General features: G+C 42.4%; 1 protein-coding gene across 1 annotated transcript in view; it reads right to left on the minus strand.

Moving 5' to 3' along the window:
• Window positions 1-2,789: 2,789 nt before the first annotated feature.
• The window catches only part of LOC311242562 (caspase-3-like), a 34,699-nt gene continuing 11,421 nt past the window's right edge, over window positions 2,790-26,067 (minus strand). Inside the window, exons 2-7 of the mRNA XM_084331533.1 lie at window positions 20,592-20,667; window positions 15,730-15,887; window positions 15,359-15,487; window positions 11,713-11,888; window positions 8,654-8,783; window positions 2,790-4,725 (exon numbers count right to left, since the gene is read on the minus strand). Of these exons, the coding sequence (XP_084187659.1) occupies window positions 4,496-4,725; window positions 8,654-8,783; window positions 11,713-11,888; window positions 15,359-15,487; window positions 15,730-15,887; window positions 20,592-20,667 (899 nt within the window). The 3' untranslated portion in view covers window positions 2,790-4,495. The remainder of the gene's footprint in view (window positions 4,726-8,653; window positions 8,784-11,712; window positions 11,889-15,358; window positions 15,488-15,729; window positions 15,888-20,591; window positions 20,668-26,067) is intronic.

Consider the following 26,067-nt stretch of genomic DNA (forward strand, 5'->3'; position numbering starts at 1 on the left):
AAATGGCATCCAATGTAATAAAAAAAGTCAACCAACGAACTAGATTCTTGTACCGGATCTCCTCTCTGGTAAACAAGAATACCCTGAAGACTCTGGCAGGAGCACTCATTCAAGGGTACTATGACTATGCGTGCACCTCATGGTACCAAAGCACCTCAAAGGCGCTTAAAACAAAATTACAAACATCACAAAACAAACTGGTCAGACTACTACTTGACCTGAACCCCAGAACCCACCTCACCCCTGCCCACTTTGCCAACCTAGGATGGCTTAGAGTAGACGACAGAGTACAGCAACTTGCAATGGGCCTGGTCTACAAGATACACTATACGACCGGGGTGCCCATGTACATGTCAAAATACTTCCCAAAGGTCAGTGAATACCACAACCACTACACCAGAGGAAGCTCAACAAATCATGTTAAACCCAGATTCGGCTCAAACAAGGGACTAAACACGTTTCGCAATTATGCCACAACAATGTGGAACGCCCTACCCAAAGCTGTAAAGGAATGTGAATCACTACCCACTTTCAAAACCGCTCTTAAAGAGCACCTACGGGAGGCTGCAATTCGAAACTGGCCACCGTAAATGCCCAAAACCCCCACCACCTCCTAATAGACAGTCTCCTCACCACCGCATGTATATATTCCCTCCCCGCCGTATGTATATTTCCCTCCCACCCACCCACCCCCTCCTAATGTACAGTCCCCTCCCCATCATATGTATATACTCTGTCAGGATCTAGGGGTAACAGTACTGTATATTTGAATACCATTTATGTCACAAATGTATCAGTACTAAATACCTATATGTCCCTATGCCATAAATGTCATGTATGTTGTGTATGTCATAAATGTCTATATGAATTGAAAATGGGGGACCCTGATGGAAACAAGACAAAACGTCTTTCTCAGGTCTGCATCCCCTTAACAATTGTATGTATTGAGCCGTACTGTATTGTACCCATTCTGCAATCTGTTAAATAAAGTTTTCATTCATTCATTCATTCACAGACAGACAGACAGGCAGGCAGACAATGAGAAGGGCTGTTTTTTATTCATAGTATTCGATCACAGACATTTTGGTCGCAAAGAGCAGGTGATTACAATTAACCAGCAGGTGATTACAATTAAAGAGCAGGTGATTACAATTAAACAGCAGGTGATTATAATATAATTACATGACAAACGTGGCCAATGAGCTGTGTCCGTGCACCATATGGTATGAGAACAAAATGTCACGAGAATACCATGAATAGCATGTTACAAATAACATGAGTTATTATTGAAGACAGACACGTAATCAGGTTGCTGAGTCATATTCTAACTACCATTAATACAGGCCAGGCTCACTGTCTGTGGTTGTAGAGACCCCTCTAGTGGTAGGATATGGAATTACCACTGCTGGTCCCATGCACAACTTACAATACATCCGACCTACTCAATACAACCAGTCCTGATGTGATATTAAACATGTTATATTTATACAGTAGATGTGATATTAAACATGTTATCTGTATAGAGACAGTCTTGATGTGATATTAAACATGTTATATTCATACAGTAGATGTGATATTAAATGTTATATTTATACAGTAGATGTGATATTAAGTGTTATATTTATACAGTAGATATGATATTAAACATGTTATATTTATACAGTAGATGTGATATTAAACATGTTATCTGTATAGAGACAGTCTTGATGTGATATTAAACATGTTATATTTATAGAGTAGATGTGATATTAAACATGTTATATTTATACAGTAGATGTGATATTAAATGTTATATTTATACAGTAGATGTGCTATTAAACATGTTATATTTATAGATGTGATATTAAACATGTTATATTTATAGATGTGATATTAAATGGGTTGTCTGTATAGATATTATATTAAATATGTATAGAGCCAGTCTGGATGTTTGATCACATTTATCAACAATAACAGACGACTATATTGTTGGTGTCATTAATAAATATATATACACATATATATATAAAAATACTGGCTGCTAGTTTGTCTTTGGTTCAAATTAGAGCTGCGCAGATCTGATACTAGCCACAGACACTATTCGATATCGGAAAAAATATATATAATTATAAAAGTTATAATCAGATGCAATCCATTTTGAATGTTTGAATGCTGCTGGCCGTTCAAAAAGTCTGCTAAAGGTTGTCCTGTATTAGATTAGATGATGGGTTATTATGTGCAGGTGACCAGGTGTACAGTATATGAGGGGTTATATGCAGGTATATTCAGACAGTATGTGAAAAGGTTTTAGTAGATCAAAGCAGCAGCAGTATACCTCATGTAATGTTGCTGGACGCCTTCCTTTAGGGGAGGAGAGGACTTGTTGTTACACAGTTTGAGCATGTTTTAGATGGCATCTCAACATTCCAGCCACTAGATGTCGCACTAGCGCACCAGCATGTCATTTATCCAATCAGGTGCATTCTAAGTGGGGACATGGGAAGTAGGGAGGGGATACATGCAGCAACATGTAAACATTCATTTTGGACCCGTCAACATTTCAAAAATGATAAATTCATGAATAAATTGTTTTTTGGGGGGGGGGGGGGGACACTTTTAGTTCACACCTTTATAAAAGCTCTGCGGATGTATTTATTTTTTAATGATTACTCTACATACAAATGTTATCGCCTTTGAGCAAAGGGGAAAAAAGGAGTATGGGATTAGTATTGGCAGATACTCATGGTTGTGAGTAGATCTTAAAGCAAATGTATTGCCCAGTGCTTTAATAAAACCATTTAAACCAAATCTGTTGTCAAGTGCTTTGATAAGACCATTTATTGCAGTGAAAAAGTGTGGAGATTCATTTTATACAACTACAGGTGGAAATATTTAACAAAAACAAAACACAAAAATTCCTGAAGAGGGTTAAAAAACCATCAATAGTTGTAGACTGACAATACCTGAGGACAGAAGCAAATCCCACAACAAAAAAGCACAAATAAACACTGATTAAACCACAAAACTAAAAAGAAGTTGATACAGGTTTGATTTCCTCCTTAAAAACATCTCCTATGAAAATACATTTCTGATTGGACCAATCAGACGAAAACACATTTCTGACTGGTCCTGATTTGACCAATCAGATGAAATTAAGATGGCAAGGAAAGTATCTTTGGTGAGCAGAAATTACAGTAGACAGAGTCAAATTAGAGTAGAGTATAAATCAGACCAGAATAGAATCAGGTCAGAATCAGTGAGAGGGACAAAAATATTTCATCAACGAACAAATGCTGGAAGCTTTCGGTTTTTCTACAAGAGTAGAAAATAATAAAAACTATCATAGAACCCCAGTAAAGGGGTGCTCCAGTAGCACACCATGTACCGCGCTGCATCGCGGAATACCGTGCTGCGTCACGGATCTGGTTGACTCCGAGTTCGATTCCCGGACTCGCCGTCATTTGCCGAATGTCTTCCCCTGCTCTCTCTCCCGTTTCACCCTACATCTGTCGGTCATGCTTGACCAGAAAAGCGATAAACGCTAAAAAATTAAGTTTAAAAAAAAAAAAAAACCCCGGGGAGCTCCAGTAGCTCACCGCATATCTCGGCGCTATTTCTGCGTCGGGGAAAACAGTGCTCGTCACGGATCTGGGGGACACGAGTTCGATTCCCGGACCCGCCGTCATTTCTCAGAATGTCTTCCCCTGATCTACATCCCGTTTCAACCCGTTTCTGTCGGTCATACTTGACCAGAAAAGGGATAAACGCTAAAAAAAAAGTAAAAAAAAAAGGAACCCCAGTAAAAAACGAGTAAAGGCCACATGTCACTGAAGTCCTTCGACAACATCAAGACAATAAAGACAAGCTCCTTCTTGGGGCTGAATCCCAGCAGGGTAAAATCAGTAGAGACCAGACTAGAATCACATTATCAGTAGAAATCAAGACTAGAATCACCATAGAACCAGTAGAAACCAGATTCGAATCACCTCCGATACAGTAGAGGGATATTTTGTTTGGTAAACATTGATACAATAAAAGAGATCCGTTTCTCTTAAACACAGCAGAAACAGAATAAACAATCTACTCTCCTGTCTACTCAACAGTCTGTCTGTCTGTGCAGTGTCTCAAGTAGAACCGAGCTAGTCAGGGAAGTAGAACTCTCTCAGAACTTTAGTCGATCCGTTTATAGACATAAGGGGACAGTACAGTCAGTAGAATCCCAACAGAATACCATTAAGAGTCAACAAGGGAAGTAGAACTTGCCTATTTCACATTGCACCAGGGGGGGTGACACAAGGGAACATGCTAAACTTAATGGTTCAATGATCCAGATAATCAGCCAAAATGTGATCTATATTACCAAGGTATCTACATTATTAATATATGGTATTAATATGGTGTTAATATGGTGAAACAGGTCAAAGTGAAACGGGTCCTTTCTTTGGTAAACAGACACGACACTCAGCCTCTTGATAGCAGAGACGGAGCTAAATCAATAGAGTCGAATAGAATCCCATTAATGAGGGAAGTAGAGATCTTTGGTCAACATGGACACGATGCAGGGAATCTGTTTCTTGGCGCCGTAACCCGGCAGGTTGGAGGACGACTCGAAGTCCAGCGCCACCTTGTGGTTGACTCTGGTCATGATCTGCATCAGTTCCAGCTCCGGGGCGAAGCGCTTCAACATCTCACACAGAGCCTGCATGAACCAGGAGCCGTTGGACGTGTTCCTCCACGAGTAGTAACCTGGAGGACAGACAGACGACACCGTTACGTCTCACACAGAGAGCCTTTCACACCGGCCGGGCTCCGGGCCGGAGCCGGTTCCCAAACGTAATCTGGAACCGGCCGGCGCGTTCACACCAGGAATAATTGGTTCGGAACATGACAGAGGCTTTAGTTCGGCCCTCTAAGAAAACACTGAGCACCGATTTGTCATGTTCCGAACCAATTATTCCCGGTGTGAACGCGCCGGCCGGTTCGAGATTACGTGAACGTACATGCATGAACCAGGAGCCACTGGACGTGGAAGAGACATGCAGAGGAGACATGAAGAAGAAGAAGAGACATTCTTGCCTTTTTGTATCAAGGAAAGAATAACTTGGAACTAGGGATGTCCGATATTATCGGCCGATATCGGCATTAAAATGTAATATCGGAAATGATCGGTATCGGTTTTCAAAAAAAGAATTATTTCCCTTTTTTAACATTTATTTAAACTTTATTTACCCAGGCAAGCAAGTAAGAACAAATTCTTATTTTATTTATTGTCAAAAGTATGCATAATGTTGTGTTAATTCCACAACAAGAGATATGTAATGTTAATGACCTGAAATTATAAAGTTTTTTTGGGGGGGGGGGGAACCCCGCATATATCGGTATCGGTTGATACCTTCAACCTACCCTGATCTCACCTGGTCGGGGACTGACCCTTAGATTAATCTGTCTAGTTTAGTTAGGATGTCTATTTGCTCCCATGTCTGCTTTTCTGCAGACATGGGAGAACCTTTTTAACCTCTGTCTCTGTCTCAACCGGTCCCATGGAACAGCTTCATACCGCCTTCTGTCTGGCCTGCAGTGCTGAACCTTCAGAGTGGTTTCTCCTGCCCCCCGGGCCATACGGCCCTGAGCTGTTGTATCTCATCCTGTATCCATACGCTTGCAGTAGTTCCATCTATTACTCAATTTCACAATTTTCTTATATACTATGATTCTACTGTCACCATGCATGCATATTAGGGGTGTAAAGGTACACGTATCCGTACCGAACCGTTTCAGTGTGTACCGTACCGTACGGCTGTGTAGTGTACTGAACGAATACAACGGTATGTTAACCACTAACGAGCGCCCACTGGGGGCTGTTTTTTTCACAATCTAATATAATTTTATAAGTTGATTATTAATTTCAATATAGAATATTAGTTGACAGCCCTACAAGTACAATTAGTTACTGCACACTACATCACCCCTGAGTGGAACATGGAAAGCCAAACTTTCCCCCACTGTACCGAAAACCCGTACCGAACCTTGACTTCAAAACAGAGGTACGTACCGTACTGTCGTTTTTGTGTACCGTTACACCCCTAATGCATATGCTCACTACATGTATTTATTGCTCCATCTCCGCCCACTACAAACATGGGAACTCTCTAACCCCTGACCCCAACCCCCCCCCCCCCCCCCCCCCATCTCTGAGTGGTTGTCTCGTAGTGCTGACCAAGGTGGTGGATATCTCGGGGGCTTGGCCAAGATTGCAGAGACTGTTCTACGTGCACCACGGGGGCCATGGATCAGCTTCTTACAGTCTTCTGTCCGTGGTCTGTCAACGTGGAGTTCATTGCTGGGTTTAAGTACTTCTATTCTATTCACATAATATGCTTACTACATATGTCTATTCTATTCACATATATGCTTACCACGTCCACTTGTATCTATTGCTATGTGCGCCCATCACAATCACGCAAACTGTCTAACACCTGTCCCCCTGTCTAACGCCTGTCCCGTCTCCCTGTGAGTGGCTGTCTTGGAGTGATGACTGGAGTGTCGGACGTCCCGTGATGATGACCAGGAGGATGCGACCCTCTCTGCGCCGCCCCTTTGCCTCAAATAGATCCGCTATCAGCTCTATCTTTAATCTTTCAAAATGTTCAGTTGCTATTGCATGCACTTATCTGTGTCTCACCACGCATGTGAGTGCATGCCTACCAACTGTTTAGCCTGTTTTTACTGCAACACTACTATCACCGACATCTAAGAAGGGATATCCCCCCTTGAATGGCCCTTCTAAGGTTTCTCTCCTCCACATTGCCTGTGGTGCTATTGCTAGGTTTTAGCGAGTTTTTCCTTACCATCGCGTGGGATATGTCTGGGAGTGTTGCATTTATTTTAAATTTTTTGGACTTTATGGTGTTTTCAAGTTTCAAGTTCAAGTTTCTTTATTAGTTGTCATACAGAAGTACAGAATAGTTTTATATAAAATGCTTGTTTCTGTTTTGCTCCAGAGATTGTGCTAGATAAAAATAGATAAGTATAAAATAAGTATAGTAAGTATAAAATAGAAGTCAAGTACGTAGACAAAAGTGTTCAGTATATACATATATACAATTTACAATGCAGAGTAGAAGTAACTGAGTTACAATATACTATACAGTACAAAGCAGAAATGGGATGAGGTACAATTTACAGTAAGGTGTAATGAGGTATGGGTTGTAGTGCAAATTCTTTACCAATAAATATAAAGTGTGTTTAGGTGTTCTAAAGTGGGTAAAGTGGGTGCTGCAGTGAGTTGTTTGTTTAAAGTGAGTGTGTGCGTGTGGATGTGTGTGCTGTGAGTGCATTTGATGGTTGTTGCATGGTGTTATTGTCATTTAGCATTCTGATGGCCTGGGGATAGAAGCTTCTTTGTTTTGTTCTTGACTTATTGTGATGTTTCTTCTTGACTTGTTTAACACATTGGGCGCCATGGGTTATATCCATCAATATACCCAGTCTGCCACCATTGAAAGCCTATGGAGATGTTTACCTTCTTTGCAGGGCTATAACATTTTAAATTTGATTGCTATATTGACATTACTATGGCCCATTCAACATCGATTATCTAGCTCTCAGGATGTGGGAACGTTATATTTTTTCATTCATACATTGTTGTGTTAATACCGTCTAGAACATAAGTATGTTTTTAGACAGTATAGCAGTAATTCCAAAAACGAGAGTTATAGGCCCTGACGCATATGATAGATTATCGATAGGCGTTTCTTTCCTATACACGCTATATTAAAAAATTCAAATGTATATGATCGGTATACATTATGCTTCATCATGTGTGAAGGAAAGGGGGGGGGTCGTTTATAATTCCTTGATCGTCAGTAACGGCTTTATTTAGTATGGGTTGATATATTGATCAGATGGTTTGCAGTGAAATTAATAAACAATCGGGCTGAAAATAACGTTACTGTCCTCTTACCGTTCGCCGATGAGACTGGAGGAAAAAGATCCCAATTATTTGACGCCGATCTCCTACATCCATTTCCGGTTTGTATGGCGCAATAAACACCGAAATCATATCGATTATTAAGTTTAGAAAGCGATCCAAATGCACTATAGTGTTTGTCTGGAGCCACGTAACAAGATATCACTGCCGGAGGGATTTCATCGCCGCACCGATCGGCACTTCCGGTTTTGGCGAGAGTGTAACTCGCCCGACCATCCACCAGGCGGCGGTATTGAGGCGTTGCAATCTCATACAGGGTCCCGCTGGAGTCCGGAGGTTGGCTGGATGAATTATGAATGCCATGGGCGAAAAAATGAAATATTGATCCCAAAAACGGCGTAAGTCGTTCTTGGCGTTCAATGCGTGGCGGGCAAAAAAACGGCGTAACTCGTTCTTGGCGCAGGATGTGTTAAAGAAGACGTGTCCGGCCCATGGGGACATTAACGTGTGTTGTCGGGCCTTACAAATATATTTGATATCGGTATCGGAAATTAAGAGTTGGACAATATCGGTATATAAGATATCAGTAAAAGAGCCAACATCGAACATCCCTACTTGGAACCCACATGTCCTTTAAACTTCAAACCGTGTTGAGCTAGCATACTCAAAAAATTCCCACTAAATAGTAGATGGCCAACATCTCCCCCCCCCCCTGGGAAACACAACATTGGTATCCATGGTTACCTGGGGCTGTAGAGTAGGCGTACAGGAAGTCGGCCTCGACAGGGATCCTCGCCGTCGGTTGGTCCTCTATGCTGTCCGTCTGTAAGCTGTCCGTCTCTATGCCGTCATCCAAACCTGTACCCCGACACGCCTAGGACACACGGGACAGACAGACAGGACACAGGACAGACAGACAGGACACACGGGACAGACAGACAGGACACACAGACAGACAGAGTAAATGGACTGCATTTATAAAGCGCTTTTTTAGAATCTGCCGTCCAACTCGTATATATATATATATATATAAATAATCATATAATCATTAGTGCTGTCAGGCGATTAAAAAAAATCTAATTAATTACAGGATTTGTAATTAATTAATCACATTTTAATCGCATAACCATTTTATGCCTGATATTCTATATTCTATAATCATATTTCTGATTGAGCTGGGTCTGAGCTCTGCTCTGAGCGCCTGGATACTGGACTTTCTGAGTGAAAGGCCCCAGGCGGTCAGGGTGGGGGGTCAGACCTCCAACACCATCACCCTGAGCATCGGGTCCCCCCAGGGCTGTGTTCTGAGCCCCCTGCTGTACTCACTATTAGGGATGGGTACCGAATTCGGTACTTTTGAGGTACCGAACCGAAACACGTCGGTACTACTGAGTATCGAATCAAGTGAGATACCAAAAAAAAAATATTACGTTTTCTTTTTTTACTTTTTTTTTCAGGTCAACGTTCACACGCACAATATATGCTTACCTAGGATTTGACTTGATTCAACAACAAAGCAGTCGGAGCAATGACAAGCCGAAAACTGTCGAAATTGTAGTTATTTGAAGTTTGGATTTTTTTTTTACGACTGAGGTAGGTAAATTTAATTTCTTGAGACTAAAGTACCGAAAAAAGGTACCGTTGGGTACCGGTATCGATTCACAGGTACCGGTTCAAATGTGAAAGGTACCCATCCCTGCTCACTATACACACATGACTGTGTGGCCAAGTTCAGCTCCAACTCCATAGTGAAGTTTGCGGACGACATAGTGGTGGTGGGGCTGATCTCGGACAACGACGAGAAGGCCTACCGGGAGGAGGTTGAGGTACTGGAACTCTGGTGCCAGTACAACAGCCTGCTCCTGAACATTGGTAAAACCAAGGAGCTGATCGTGGATTTTAGGAGAACACAGCAGGGGACACACACACCACTGAGGATAAACAGGGCTACCGTGGACAGGGTGAGCAGCTTCAAGTACCTGGGGGTCCACATCTCAGAGGAGCTGACATGGACAACACACATAGACTCAGTCGTAAAGAAGGCAAAGCAGCACCTCTACCACCTGAGACAGTTAACACTTTGAGTGCCAGCAGGGGGCGCACGGGTTGGCTCTGGATTGCCAACGCTCTATTCAATGAGAGCGAGCACATTTGCGAATGCATAAACTATATCTTAAATTATGGGTCTAATACGCCTGTCGCTTATCAATGACTTGTTTGCAGTCAACATTGTTGAAACGGATTTTTTTTTAAATCTTTTATTTATTTAAATCGGTTCATTTCCGTTTTATACCATTTTGAAAAAAAGCTCGTTTTTTTTAAACTTCCAGAAAATAATTTGCAGGAATCGCGCTTTACCGTAATACACAAAACACGTCATTTTTCTGCCTATTTATGAATCGTTTTCAAATAAACGCTAGATTATCGATAGTATGTGTGTACTTATGCACGCTAGAGAAGCGGGCTGAAAAATCGATTCTTATTTCCTGATCAGCACACACACACACACACACACACACACACACACACACACACACACACACACACACACATACATATGGGACACGCTGAGATATAGGTGAAAAGAGCTCCGATTATCCCCAAGACTGGTCAAATAGATTCCTTACCTCAGATCAAATGTTCTCCAAAAAGATTATTCCAATTCCTGATCGCCATTCCAAATATCGATCGCGTTTATTGATCCAACACTGGGTACTGGCAACACATATTCCACGCTGTTCTGGTGGTGGGCAATGAGTGGGATCGTCTCCGGTTACAGGCCTGACAAGTAAAATGTGGAATCCGGACTCTTTTTTTCCCATCCATTTCATTCAGTCCAATCCAATGGGGTGCAATACCATCCGGAGAGACGATAGGGGGCGGTATTTTCCCTGTTCGAGCTCAGACAGATCCCCACTGGTAACGTGAGGCTAGATTGATGAAAATGGTGGAAATCGCTAATAAAAAAAATAACGATTAAATAACGAGATTTCTCGTTCTTGGCACTCAAAGTGTTAAGGAATTTCAGAGTATCGGGGAAGATACTCCAGTCCTTCTACTCCGGAGCTGTAGAGAGCATCTTGACTGGAAACATCACTGCCTGGTATGGAAACAGCACGGCACAGGACAAGAAGGCCCTACAGAGAGTGGTGCGCTCAGCTGAGCGTACTACGGGTATTGCAATACCACCCCTGCAGGTCCTATACAACAAAAGGTGCAAATCCAGAGCCTGCAGAATAATGAAAGACCCCCACCACCCCAACAACAGCCTGTTCAAGCTGCTGAGGTCAGGCAAACGCCTGCAAACACCAGCAACTAGGACAGAGAGACTTCGGCTCAGCTTCTTCCCCCAGGCCATCAGAGCCTTGAACACTGAACTCTCCACACACACACAACACACACACTGTATACGCTCACACACTAGCAGTCACTTTAGCATGAACACACACACACTGCACACACTCACACTCAACGATCACTTTACACAATGAAAGGTCACTTTAAAAACAAGAAAGGGAGTGGTTCTTGTATAGTAAACAGATGGATATAGCAAGCTAGCATAAAGACACAGTATAACTGTAGATTGTATAGTATAGCATTGTATAGTAATGTACATAAGACCCAGTGCCTCATCCGTAGCCAACATCCGAAGCTCATCCGAAGTTAGGAACCGGTTCCTATTAGAACCGGTTCTCGGTGCCCAACCCTAGCCGTGACAAATAAAATCTTGACTCGACTGACTTGACTTGTATGAAGAACAGTTTGAGTTTCCCCACTAGGGGGCGACAGCTTTAATCTCTCACCTGTATGAAGAACAGTTTGGGTTTCCCCACTAGGGAGCGACAGAGGTCTCCTCTGAACAGACTAGTCAGCTTCTTCAGTTCAATCAAGCCGTCGGTCCCGTAGATCACCCCCTCATCACCATGACTCAGCAGCACACACACTACTGACGCACTGCTGCTGTGGTCCTCCTGAGAGACTGACAGACAGACAGACAGACAGACAGAGACACAGACAAAAAGATCTCTTGAAACGCGTCCAATGCCCCCGATGCATGTGTTGTGGTGGATTATGTTGGCGACACGATGGACACCAATACTGGAAATCGGGATCAGACAATTGGAATTGGATTCTTTTTGGGGTACCTCCTAGTGAAGGTAAGGACTAAATTATATCAATCCTGCTTTGATCCAACCATGATTTCACCTCGATCGCAACGACCATGTGTAACGTACTCCAGAACGTATGCCGTTGGTGATGATCAAAGCAACGCCAACGCTTTTAGTAAAATTCACGTATTCCTCCATAGCGCCGTTTTATGGAATTAGCCAGGATCACTCTGAAACTATACTTATATTCACCACGGTATAACACGCGAACGTATACATGAAAAAATATATTCTTTTTCACATATTGAACGATGGATAGTTGATGTCAAATGAGCCATAGTATTGTATCCATAGCTATAAAATATAGAATATAGATATAGCCCTGCAAACACCGCCACGCATCCCTATCTCGTATAGGAACAAAGGTGAGAGTATGTGTACGGAATGTATGGAATGAGGACCATGCACACTCAACCACATACAAATAATGTGGGATAAGAAAAATACATACAACTAAATACATTTTAAAAAGCCAACATTAACCCTTTCACTGCAACAATACAGAAGGTTAACCGTCTGTAGTGTGATGGTAAAGGGTTAACCTTCTGTAGTGTGGTAGTGAAAGGGTTAAAGTAGGGCTGGGCGATATGGCCTAAAAATAAAATCCAGATTTTTTTTTACAGATGTCTTCAATAGACTCACAGGAATTGTGTAAAGTTGCCCAAATAGTGCTAGGAATAGCAATGCAGGTCCCCAAATAAAAGGTGCCTCTTGATCATCAAACAAGAATGAATTTCCCTATTAGGATTAATAAAGTGCAAATCTAACTTTCACCAAACATCACTTTTTGTAAAATAAAGGTGACAATTGAAAAAAAAAAAAAAAAAAAATCTATTTAGTTTTTCAAAATCGTCCCAAATCATTAATTCGAATTATCGATAATATCGATTAATCGCCCAGCCCTAGGTTAAAGTAACTTCACCATGGTGAAAAGAGACATCAAATCGCGTTTTGCTGATAAGCTAGCATACGACGGCCGCGACCATAAAAGGTCAACGTCAGTAGATTACTTAGTAGTAAAGTGCATAATAGTACAAGACAGTACGAAGGTTAGTAGTCCTCCTTTCTTTTGTATGAACTCTGTTGCCCATCAATTCATACGTATCTCTACTGCCTACATCTCTGACACTGTACTCGTACCTACTTTCATTATACCATTACAGCAAATCTATATTCTCTCAATATAACACTGTAATAATAATAATTCATGGACTTGATATCAATGGAACAGGCTGCTCTATCTCTTCAAGAGAGTGATCGGCCCGATGGCCTTCAAGGTCCCCTGAACTTTATTAGATCACTATCTGGGATATGTTTGTGTACTGAACCTTTGTAACACTCTGAACCCCCCCCCCCCCTCACCCCCTTGTTGTTATTATTATTATTATTATTATTATTATTATTATTATTATTATTATTATTATTATTATTATTATTATTATTATTATTATTATTATTATTATTATTATTATTTTGTCTTAGTTTGTCTTGTCATGTATGATTTGTCTTGCTTGTGAAAAATAAAAACTTTAAATATGAAACATTTAAAATAATAAAAAATAAATAAATTATAGCGCCTTTCAGGAAACCCAAGGTCGCTTCACAGTCAAGAGGGCTAGGGAAAGGGGGCAATAGGGGAAAAGGGAAAAAATGGGGGGGATGAGGGGCAGGTAAAGGGTTAATGAAACCTAAAATCGAAACTAAACTAACTAGTGGGGAAAAGGTGCGTTTTGAGAGCTGTTCTGAACGTGTCCAGGTTGCGTGAATATTAAAGGCAACCAACTTGTGTTCGGCTTTTCTCTGATTGGCCGCGCCCCCCCGCCCCCACGCGCAGGCAAGCGCAGTCGTCCCACGTCCCAAATGAAATCCAAGGAGCGCAAGCGAGCGGCAGCGCGGGCAACCAACTTGTGTACCATGGGCTGCTGTTCCAACGCACTTGTGTTGGGCTGCTGTTTCACTCGTGTATAAACAAAGCCCATACAGTTATGAAATGCGCTGAACTAGAAAGCGTAACGTTATTATGTTTCGCGTTTTTAACAACCAACTACCAGATTCACTCGTGTATAAACAAAGCCCATACAGTTATGAAATGCGCTGAACTAGAAAGCGTAACGTTATTATGTTTCGCGTTCCATTGATTAACGCCATTACCTGCTGTGCTGTAGGAAGCAGAGGTACAGTAAGTTACAGTAGGTGTAGGTTACATGTTTAATCAAAGCCCATACAATTTTTTAGATGAATGATTGTGGATATAATATAGAAAACACATCATTATGATATTGTCAGAGGGAGAGGCATGACTTCGCGACAGCCATATTAGACACTCACTGTACATCAGTGTGGAACTGTAACGTTATATGTTATTTCGCCCGTGGAGGCTGCTGAGCCTGAAGCGCCAGCGGGGCGACGCGGTGGTTTATCCCCGGCTTTCGTGCGCCGCCGCCGGCTTGATACAGCTTCAGCAGCAGCAGCGGCGGTGCTCTGTTGTAGGAAGCCCTTCAATGACAGCGGCGCGCTCTCATATTTTGCGAATGCATAAACTATATCTTAAATTATGGCTATGTGTCTAATATGGCTGTCGCTTATCAATGACTTCGCGACAGCCATATTAGACACATCGCCATAATTTAAGATATAGTTTATGCATTCGCAAATATGAGAGCTCTGTCATTGAAGTGGGTGGTGGCAGCATTACTAACAGTAGCGATTTTTATTGTTTTGTCATGACCAAACATAATCCCAACATAGATAGGAGGTGTACTGTATGTCAAATGTCGGTCATGTGGTGGAAGAGTTTAGTACAGTCACACAACAGAACACCGCTGTAGTACAGTCACACAACAGAACACCGCTGGTTCGACCAGCGCTCCTGCCGCGTCTCTCTTGCCGCAAGGGCGTGTGCTAGTGGATTGATTGATTGGCCGTGTGGCCAATCAGAGAAACGCTGAACGAAAAGCTGAACACAAGTTGGTTGCCTTTAATATTCACGTGTCCAGCGTTGGGGCGTTGCAGATTTCAGGGAGGAGAGAGTTCCAGTAATAACGATGCACAATAACTCTGTATGCAACTATATCTGTATATATATATATATATCTCCATACCTACTCATATTATTTAACCCTTTCACTACCACACTACCAAATGGTTAACCCTTTTCACTGCGACAACACAGAAGGTTAACTACTAGACTAAAGTCGGCAGGAGGAGGAGCAGGAGCAGGAGGAGGAGGAGGAGGAGCTGAGAGGAGGAGGAGAAGGAGGAGGAGGAGGAGAGACCCTACGGTTGTACAGAGTCTGTTCCATCTGGCTGACCGTCTGGTCGTTGGTCACTCGGACTCTATAACCCAGAGTGGAGAAGACCTTCATGGCAGCACCAGCGTCCGCGTCTGTTCCACTGCGATAGTTCATACCTGCAGACAGACAGACAGACAGACAGAGTTCATACCTACAGACAGACAAGAGAGTTCATACCTACAGACAGACAGAGAGTTCATACCTGCAGACAGACAGAGAGTTCATACCTGCAGACAGACAGAGAGTTCATACCTACAGACAGACAGAGAGTTCATACCTACAGACAGACAGTAGTGTGTGTGTGTAGTGTGTGTGTGTGTGTGTGTGTGTAGTGTGTGTGTACTGTAATATGTGGTACCAGTGCTCCTGTGAAAGTTCTTGTTGTTGATGACGACGCAGGTTCCCAAGTTGGGATAGTCCATTTTGTATCTGTAGGGGTCAGAGGGCACCGCCTTCGAGCCTGGGCAAGGGTCCGCCTCCTCATCAGCACTACTGTCCTGCTGGTCTGGCCTAGGCCTGCACACACACACACACACACACACACACAATCAATTACAATGTAAGATCGTTTGTATTTTTGGTAGCGGAGCTACCCATTTGTTATCATTTAGTGATTTAGCTGAACGCTTTTATCCAAAGAGACTTACAAATCGTGAACAACAAGTCAGCAGGAAGGGCACATCTCTGGCAGCTAAGGGTCGGTAAGATTGTTCGTCAAACAGTGTTGAACTTGAGTGCTACAGTCTTGAGTGCATAGAAGTAGTCGGCCCATGTCACCCCACTTCTTTTTTTTATCTACTTTTTCTCCCATTTTCTATTTTTCTCCCATCCCAATTTCGTATCGTCCAATTCTACCCTCCCCTGTTAGGCCATGCCTCCCACAAGCCGGCTGCAATGTGGACGAAGCCTTACATCACGTGTCCCCTCCGGTACACGAGGAGGCAGCCGTCGCATCTTTTCACCTGCACAGCGCGATCTCTCAGCGGCGGGGGTCTGCGTGGGAGGGACACACCGCCCCCGTCGCTTCCTGATTCTACTGCGCAGGCGCACCAACTGACCTGTAGGAGTCGCTGTCCACAACGTCTGATCCCCACCCATCAGCTTCCCACCCCCTAACACTGCCAATTGTATTAGTATGAACGACCAGCCAAGCTGATAGCAATGCGGAGAGCTGGCATACCGTGCGGCAAAGGGAGCCGCTCCCGCCTACCTCCGGTCAATGGTATCTAACTAGACATCCTCAAGACCCCTACGCTCTGCATCTTCTGGCCGCCTCAGACCCACTCCTATCCGAGCTCCGGGAGGGTCATCAAGGAGAAGTCGCCTATTCTCAGTCCTTGCCCCACAATGGTGGAATGAACTACCCACCCCAGTTAGGACAGCCGAAACACGTCCAATCTTTCGCCGTCGACTAAAGACGCACTTCTTCAACCATTATCTGAAATAATAATTTAAAAAAATAAAAAACTCTAACCATAACTAACCTTACTGTCATGCACTTGTCCTAATAAACTAACCTACACTGTAGCACTCAACACTTTGATGAACATTGTTGTTACTCAGCTGATACAGTTGTGCCCTTCCTGATGACTTGTCGTACAGAACTTGTAAGTCGCTTTGGATAAAAGCGTTTCAGCTAAATGACTAAATGTAAATAGTAGTATAGACATATTAGCATAGTAGGTAGTATTATAGGCATAGTAGATAGTAGTATAGACCAGGGTTTCCGTTAGAAAAAATTGTTGCCGGTCTCCGTGACCTGCAAGATTTCAATCTACCGGACAAATGAGATTAATTCCGGTCATAGTTTATTGAGTTTTAAAACAATTGATAGGCAGGCTATATAAAGAATGTCATCCTCAAGGCATGTAGATTTATAATATTATTACTTAAAACTAGGCTACTTTTGCGTATACAGTCATTAATTAATATATTCCAAATAAAATAAGTCCCTCGATACTCCGTGCTGCTGCTGACTTGAAATAAAATAGACCGCGTATCTGTGGGCAGTCGGTCCGACACTAAACAGCAGTCTGTTATAATCACATTTTTATGAGCTAACGAATTCCGTTATATTGGACATTTGTATTAATTATATCAAGCGAAGAACTGAGAAAGCAGAGAGACGGCAACATTATCGTGGTTTGCGTGACGACTCTCTCCACCTCGCAACGACTTATTTGCAAAGAGTATGGCGCTGCAGAGAAGCTGATTTAGCTGTTATTGGCTCTTTTCTGGGAACCGCACAGCAGCGCCCCCCACCCAACATTGGCTGAAAATGGCTGAATTGGAGTACTGCTGGAATACTGCATTGTGCTGTTGCCTCTCTGGCTCTGCAGCTTCACATGCACTCGCACACCCAGCAGTAAGCTCTCGCTGACAACGTCGTTGTCATTATTAGAAGCAACGAGGAAACAAATGTAATGATCGTTTCGTTCATCGCATAGGCTATTTAATTTTAGCCTATTTTAATACAATTCAAATAATCAAATTGTGCTTAGACTCAGGGAATTATTTTCACCGGACATTAAGACCGGAGATATTAAATATGTCGGACTTAAACAGATTTTGCCGGTCAAATACCGGTAATTACCGGCTAACGGAAACGCTGGTATAGACATATTAGCATAGTAGGTAGAAGTATAAGTAGAGCCATATGGAATCCGCGATCACGGAATAGCGGACGGAATCGCGGAATTGAGCAATAAAAATGGAATCCACTATAAAAAAATTAAATAATTTTTTTTTTTTTTTATGTTGTGGGACTTGTACAGCACTTTGTTCAACTTTGTCAGTGCTGTAAAGTTTAAACCTTTTAAAATCTTAGACAAACAACACTTTGCTTTCATGAAATATTGTAAGCCGTCATTTGAGGCTTTATAAAAGCAGCACAATGAACACAAATCTGTCAGTGCCGAGTCCGACCTCATCTTAGATAACAAACAGCATTGCTTGTTGTAGTTAACAAAGAGAGGCAGAGTTGATTTTGCAAAAATATATATAATTTTTTTTTTTTTTTTTTTTTTTTTTTTAAATCAAAATTTATTTTCATCCCATGCCCATCGAACGAAGCTTCGAAGCTTCAAAGTATTTAAGACGGCCCTATTAAATGGACTGTTATATCTTATTAAATTGTGGACATTTATTCATTCCCACTTATTAGACACTATTTCTGATGGTAAAATGAGCGTACAAAGCAAAATACAGAATTCTGAAATATTAAAACGGAAAAAACGGAATTTGGAAAAAAGATTTATGGAATTTGGAAAAAAATAAAACTGATTTCATATGGCTCTAAGTATAAGTATAGTAGAAATAGTTGTATAGACATATTAGCATGATAGGTAGTGGTATAGGTATAGTAGCATAGTACGTCACACCCTGCTAAACACTTGTACCGTGTAGGGGTGGGCGATATGACAATATTAAATAAATATCGGGTACAATTCATTAACGATATAAGCGGCATAAGAAAATACTTCATAATGTTTCATGCAATTAAAAAGTAAATATATATAATGATGATGATGCACACACACCTTTAGTGTTTTGTTTACCAGTAGGATGTTATAACATTGCTGATAATAAAAATTATTATTATTTTCTCACAGTAATGCGTGTGTATTTTTGGCTAAAGTGGATAGAAAACACAGTACTGTGCAAAAGTCTTAGGCACCCAAGAGTTTTTATATAAATTGTGTTAGATGTTAATACATTTTTTTCTGTATTAGTGCGTCTGTAGACTACTCTTAGATTTTTAGAGGGTTAAATCAAGCATTTTTAAGTGCTTTAGAAAGTTTAGAGGAAATGTCAAAATATCGTGATGTATATCGTGACATAGCCAAAAATTGTGATATCATTTAGAGGCCATATCGCCCAGCCCTTGTACGTCACAGCCTGCTAAACACCTCCGTCTCTAGTTACACCTGTACGTCACAGCCTGCTAAACACCTCCGTCTCTAGTTACACCTGTACGTCACAGCCTGCTAAACACCTCCGTCTCTAGTTACACCTGTACGTCACAGCCTGCTAAACACCTCCGTCTCTAGTTACACCTGTACGTCACAGCCTGCTAAACACCTCCGTCTCTAGTTACACCTGTACGTCACAGCCTGCTAAACACCTCCGTCTCTAGTTACACCTGTACGTCACAGCCTGCTAAACACCTCTGTCTCTACACCTGTACGTCACAGCCTGCTAAACACCTCTAGTCTCTACACCTGTACGTCACAGCCTGCTAAACACCTCTGTCTCTACACCTGTACGTCACAGCCTGCTAAACACCTCTGTCTCTACACCTGTACGTCACAGCCTGCTAAACACCTCTGTTTCTACACCTGTACGTCACAGCCTGCTAAACACCTCTAGTCTCTACACCTGTACATCACAGCCTGCTAAACACCTCTAGTCTCTACACCTGTACGTCACAGCCTGCTAAATACCTCTGTCTCTACACCTGTACGTCACAGCCTGCTATAAACACATCTGTCTCTACACCTGTATGTCACAGCCTGCTAAACACCTCTAGTCTCTACACCTGTACGTCACAGCCTGCTAAACACCTCTGTCTCTACACCTGTACATCACAGCCTGCTAAACACCTCTGTCTCTACACCTGTACGTCACAGCCTGCTAAACACCTGTCTCTACACCTGTACGTCACAGCCTGCTAAACACCTCTGTTTCTACACCTGTACGTCACAGCCTGCTAAACACCTCCGTCCAATAGGGCACCATTTTTTAACAAACCGGGACATCCACAACCAAATTAGTATGAAAGAAAATGTGGCTATACAGTCAGTCTGTCTCACACCCATACTTTAGATTAACAATAGTATTGGAACCTGAGAGACTAGTTTAACTGTCAGCAGCTCCATTACCCTCTTTCATGCCTCACTCACACACACACACACACACACACACACACACACACACGTTAAAGCTATTAGTGAAGTGTACATACCGGTAATCGAACCTGGCTTGGATACTGGATGTACTAGTTGATGGAGATGTGCCCAAGGCCTCTTTCTCTCTGGCTGTAAATGGCTGCTTTTTTATATAACAGCTTTTATCCAAAGCGCTTTACAATTTGTTCCTCATATTTTACCCATTCACTCACACATTCACACACCGACCGTAATGTTTACTAGTCTAGTGGTGGTTGTTGTAATGTTTACTGCTCTAGTGGTTGTTTTGTACAGAGACACATTGCTGTTTTACCTCTTGAAGATTCCGAAGTTCCGTCCGAAGGCATCCACAGCGTCTCCATTACTCCCAACATCAGACATGACGCTTCCTACAGCAGAGCAACAAGGGCACAAATCAATTACTATTAAAAGTAGAAATACTCTGATAGAATATAATTCTGGTAAAAGTACAAAACCCCTGATATTTGAGTGGAAACAGCGAACAGAAATGCAGAAAGTACCGTACTCTTCTCTCCATTCCAATATCTGCTTTGGGAAGAGCGTTTTAAGACTCTTTCTGTTGGTTAGTTTGGGTTTATTTACAATTTCCCTTTACCGCCATGTTTTGTGGTTATATATTTGTGTTGCTTGTAGCCACAGAGTGGACATCAACCCAGCTAGCAGTGAGTCTGCGTGGTGAATACTGAGGGCAGCTGAGCTACTTTCACGTCGTCAGGTGAAACATACGATGGTGCCTTCAAGTCATGTCAGAAATATCGGAAATATCACCTCAGTCAGCGCACATGAACAACCCAACAAAGTGGGAAAGTGAAACTTTTTTTATACAACAGAGGTAGGTCTGACCACCACGCATTGTGATTGGCCGAGAGCGTTCTAAACCGTGAGTATATTCATGATACACTCACGGTTAAATCACCATGAATCTACCACTGCGCTGGCTTTAGTTAAATCACCATGAATCTACCACTGCGCTGGCTTTAGTTAAATCACCATGAATATACCACTGCGCTGGCTTTAGTTAAATCACCATGAATATACCACTGCGCTGGCTTTGGGCCTAACAAAAATAATGGTTGGTTTCAGGTTGCCGACCGACCCTGCCGATTTAGGTGCGACCCAATATATTTTATGAGTTTTAAAAAAAAAATATATATTAAAAAAAAAAAAAAAAAAAAAAATCAGATTTTTTTTTTTTTTTTTTTTTTTTTTTTTAATAAAGTTTCATAGAAATCTTAGTCAAACATTTAGTATTATGGATATTAAACATGCTGGCAGAGTACATGCATCCATGTTGTTGTGAACATTTTAATTAAATAAAGAAATTCCCTATCCATAGTCGCCGTGGGAAAGAATAAAATAAACAAATAAAAAAATAAAATAAAATAAATTCCCTACCTACCCATGGCCAAACTGACAACCAACCTGAAACCAACTATTATTTTTGTTAGGCCTTAGTTAAATCACCATGAATATACCACTGCGCTGGCTTTAGTTAAATCACCATGAATATACCACTGCGCTGGCTTTAGTTAAATCACCATGAATATACCACTGCGCTGGCTTTAGTTAAATCACCATGAATATACCACTGCGCTGGCTTTAGTTAAATCACCATGAATATACCACTGCGCTGGTTTTAGTTAAATCACCATGAATATACCACTGCGCTGGCTTTAGTTAAATCACCATGAATATACCACTGCGCTGGCTTTAGTTAAATCACCATGAATATACCACTGCGCTGGTTTTAGTTAAATCACCATGAATATACCACTGTGCTGGCTTTAGTTAAATCACCATGAATATACCACTGCGCTGGCTTTAGAATGTTGTAGAAAGTTTCAACTGCCATTCATCAAACGGAAACTGTCAACATGACCTACTCCGCGGACAACGTTACGTTTGATTTAACGTACCCGTTAACTATAAACGAGTGGATAGATATAGGAGTCTAATGCAGGCGAAAGTCGGAAAAAGTCATCAGCACCTCGGACAATTCCGGGAGTCGGGCCAGTTCAATGCCCAGGCCGTCCACTTGGTGGTGTTGAAGGATTAATTGCGGCTTTTCTCCAGCGCGACCAGCTCGTCTTTCGTTGGATTGGCAATTGGCACGTCTACTAACTAGGGCTGACCCCTATAAGTTGATTAGTCAACTAATCGGTCGAAAGGAGCCGTAGTCGACTGCCAACCTCTTAGTCGAATATATATATTAAAAAAAAAATGTATCATTCTTTCCAAAAGAAAAGAGGCCTAGAAGCGTGGCTAACGATAATGGCACGCATACCAGAGGCTAACTGCCTACGAAAACAGGCACAGAGGCACTGAAAGAGGATTTCACCCGTCTAATGAACACACTAGACTAGACAAATATCAAGATGTATCCATCAGTGGACCAATTGCATGCTTTTGCAGAGGACATGAAGCCTTCAGTCGACTCCTTCAGACATTAAGCACCCCCCACAGCCCAAATGGAATGATAAAACTTTTTTTTGTCGACCAATAGTCGACTAACGGCAAATTTTGGCCAATCATAGTCGACCATCCAAATCCTTAGTCGGGGACAGCCCTACTACTAACCAGTTGGTCATGGGACGGGGTTGCACGCCGTTCAACCAGGTCTGTGAGCACGTGCACACAGGGAACAAAATAAGTACCCGCCAACCGCCAATGGCGGGCAGATTTAAGGTTTGGCGAGTAACAATGAGAGGTCTGCCCGCCACCTGGCGTGTAACAAAATAGTTCATATCGATACTCTTATTTTGAAAATCCTGTGTACGGCCTCATTTCCGCCCCAAGCGCAGCTCCAGTTATAATATCTATGGCTCCGGCAGCTAACAACGTTCGGTTCATATCGATACTCTTATTTTGAAAATCCCCACGGGCCGTGGCAACTCGGCAAGTCATATCCGCCCAGTCCGTGCTGTCTGCATTAAGCAGAGCAGGGCTACACAGCAGTGCGCCTATTTTGCAACCCGAAATAAGTCTGTGGTGGTTTTTTCTCTCACAACGGGTCAAATGCATCTAACATGCTTTGCATCGTCGCCATTCCTTTATGCCCACATCGCCCGAAATTAACGTTACTGATCAGAGGCAGAGCCATAGAGAACAGCAGAAAGTGGGGACTGAGGAAAGGGAAATGGGGGGGGGGGGGGGGGCACTCTCCCTTTCTCTGTGTGTGCGTGCGTTTGGAAAGACGATGAAGTCAGGATTCAGGACAGGAGTATATTATAGTAAACTGAGGATTACTGAGGATGGACAGATAATGTTGATATTCAAATATAAAAAAGTTTCGAGAGGAGTGGAAGTTTGAAGACAGACTAGACAGGGCTGTACACTGCGATGATCTCGTCGCGAATTGCCCCTTTAATTGGCCGTTGCGATTGGTAAATATTATCTGGGGGCGGGCTTGCGAGTAGTGCTTTCAAGCCTTGCATTCGCATTTCACTCCTAAATTATCCAAGGCGTGTGATGACGCGATGCCGTCACTCACGCGAGCTGAGCAGTGAGCACTCAGCAGGTATGATCAGCGGGAACAATCGACTGAGCACTCACTCTGATAGACTGGCTGACTGTCTGATTTAGCTATGAAGAAAAGTAACGTTAGTATTGCTTCATATTTTCGACGCGTTAACTGAACTCAGACACACTGAGAGAGCTGCGGCGTCTGCTGCTCCTCCTCCCTCGCGCACCCGTGGCTGTTGTAAACACTAGTCTCTAGTGGGACTGGGACCTCGGTGAGCCTGCCAGCCGGCTAGCTACTGATAGCTATCAACAAATGCTCCAGTAAGTCTAGTAGTGCATGATAGCTCGCGTTAGCTTACTGTTCAAAACGAAACGTCCCATTAAACTAAATAGTTCAGATAGCTCCTGATATCAATGTCTAGTTATAACACTGAGTCGATGCGTATTCGAGCTGAGGGCACGCTGAATATAGTCAATAGGGTCCAGCTGCAGCGCCGGAGAATCCTGGCCGTAGCTGGAGGCTACAGTATAGGGTCCAGCTGCAGCTCCGGGGAATCCTGGCCGTAGCTGGAGGCTACTCGAGTACACACAGACAGTGGAGCTGGTTGCATATAGCGAGCATTTAGACTTGTTGCGTGGTGGCGATGTCTCGCAGATAATACAACTACAAGTATGATTATATAATATATATATTTTATTAAAAAAAAATTATATAAAATCATTTTTTTTTTTTTTTAAATCAAAAACAATCGATATAAATAATGGTAAAATTGTTATTTAAAAATTTGCCCCTAAAAAATATTTTTTGCCCCTAAATTTCTCATTTAGGGGCAAGTGTGCCCCTAGTGAAAAAGCTTAGCGTACAGCCCTGCTAGACTACAATATGATGCGGGGGTTGTGAGTTGAAACAGTGTGTGTGTGTGTGTGTGTCCCGACCCCACTTCTATGTTTCAATAAATTATTTGCATTTAAAACTATTAACGCTGACTCATTCCTTCAGTCCACTAAAAATTATGCTAATATTCCTTATGTTGTTTATGATATTAATTGAAAATAGCATATGAGAGTATTATATAGTAATAATAACACATGGCGGATATACTAAAAAGCTATTTATAATTTTTGGCTGGTAAAAAATCTGCCTGGCTGGTAGTTTTTTAAATCTACCAGTCAAATGGCTGGTAAGTCAAAAAGTTAATTTTGTTCCCTGCGTGCACACAAGAATGCACTGCACTCGACTCATGCGCCAACAGCTCAGGTCGTCAGGTGTCAGGTGTTCAAATACGCCCTCAGATACGCTCACACACAACTTGTTAATTAAATGTGTTACATTCCATTCCTAGAGGCAATTAGGCATAGTCTTTATTCTGTGCGCACGCGAGGGAACATTTATGCGCATGCGCGCGCACGCAATGTCATTGAAACAGTGCAACCAGGTATGAAATCACCAACCACTGCTAATAATGCTGTTTTTATGAATACCATTTGTAGCGGCTATCTTGATGTTCTGATAGACGCTCGGTTGGGTGCGGGGATTCCTCGTCTTTGACGCGCAATTAGAAAAAACACAATGTCGAGTCCGTGTCACCTGCCGTTGGGTGAAGTTCCCATTTAATTGAAGTATTCAACTTAATACATGTGATGAGCCAAACAATAATTTCTGCATAATGCTGTTAATAATACTGAAAACGAGCGAGGGTACGTGCGTGTGTTCGTGCGGTAAAAACCGTGAGATCTCTCCGTCACCCATACCTAGATACCTTGATTGACATAGCATACACCTGTGCCTTTATTCAAAACCTATGCGCTCCGTGTTGCCACCCAGTGATGAACTTAACAAACTACATTCTAAGCACAAAAACCATCAAATAGCTCCTACACACCGGCCCCAAATGTGAAGGTGGAAAACAATTACATTAAAGAAGAAAAAAGGAGCTATAACAAGTGTTCTTGGTTCTTCTGAGCCAGAGGTTACCAGCACGTAACTCAACGTTGGGTCGTGACCTTTACCGCCAGACCTTCCACTGCTTCTTGAAGCAGAAAGAGCTTGGATATGGGCCGCTCCAACTGCCCTGTCTTGGTCTTCAACCGTACTGCCCGTACAAGCCCTTTGCCCATCGCTGTGAGAATGTCTGGGGTATGGGGTCATCCCAAGACATGTTCCTTCGACACATTTCTTGCAACAACAGTTTTGGTAGCAAGGTGAATGGTGACGAGAACCCCAACTGGTCACTGGGACTGACGATTGGAAAAATTCCACGTCTGGTGTGTGCTCGCTTTTCCACTCTGTCTTTCCTTCTTTGGGT

The sequence above is a fragment of the Notolepis coatsorum genome (genome assembly GCF_963971535.1).
Source record: "Notolepis coatsorum genome assembly, chromosome: 16".
Taxonomy (NCBI): Eukaryota; Metazoa; Chordata; class Actinopteri; order Aulopiformes; family Paralepididae; genus Notolepis; species Notolepis coatsorum.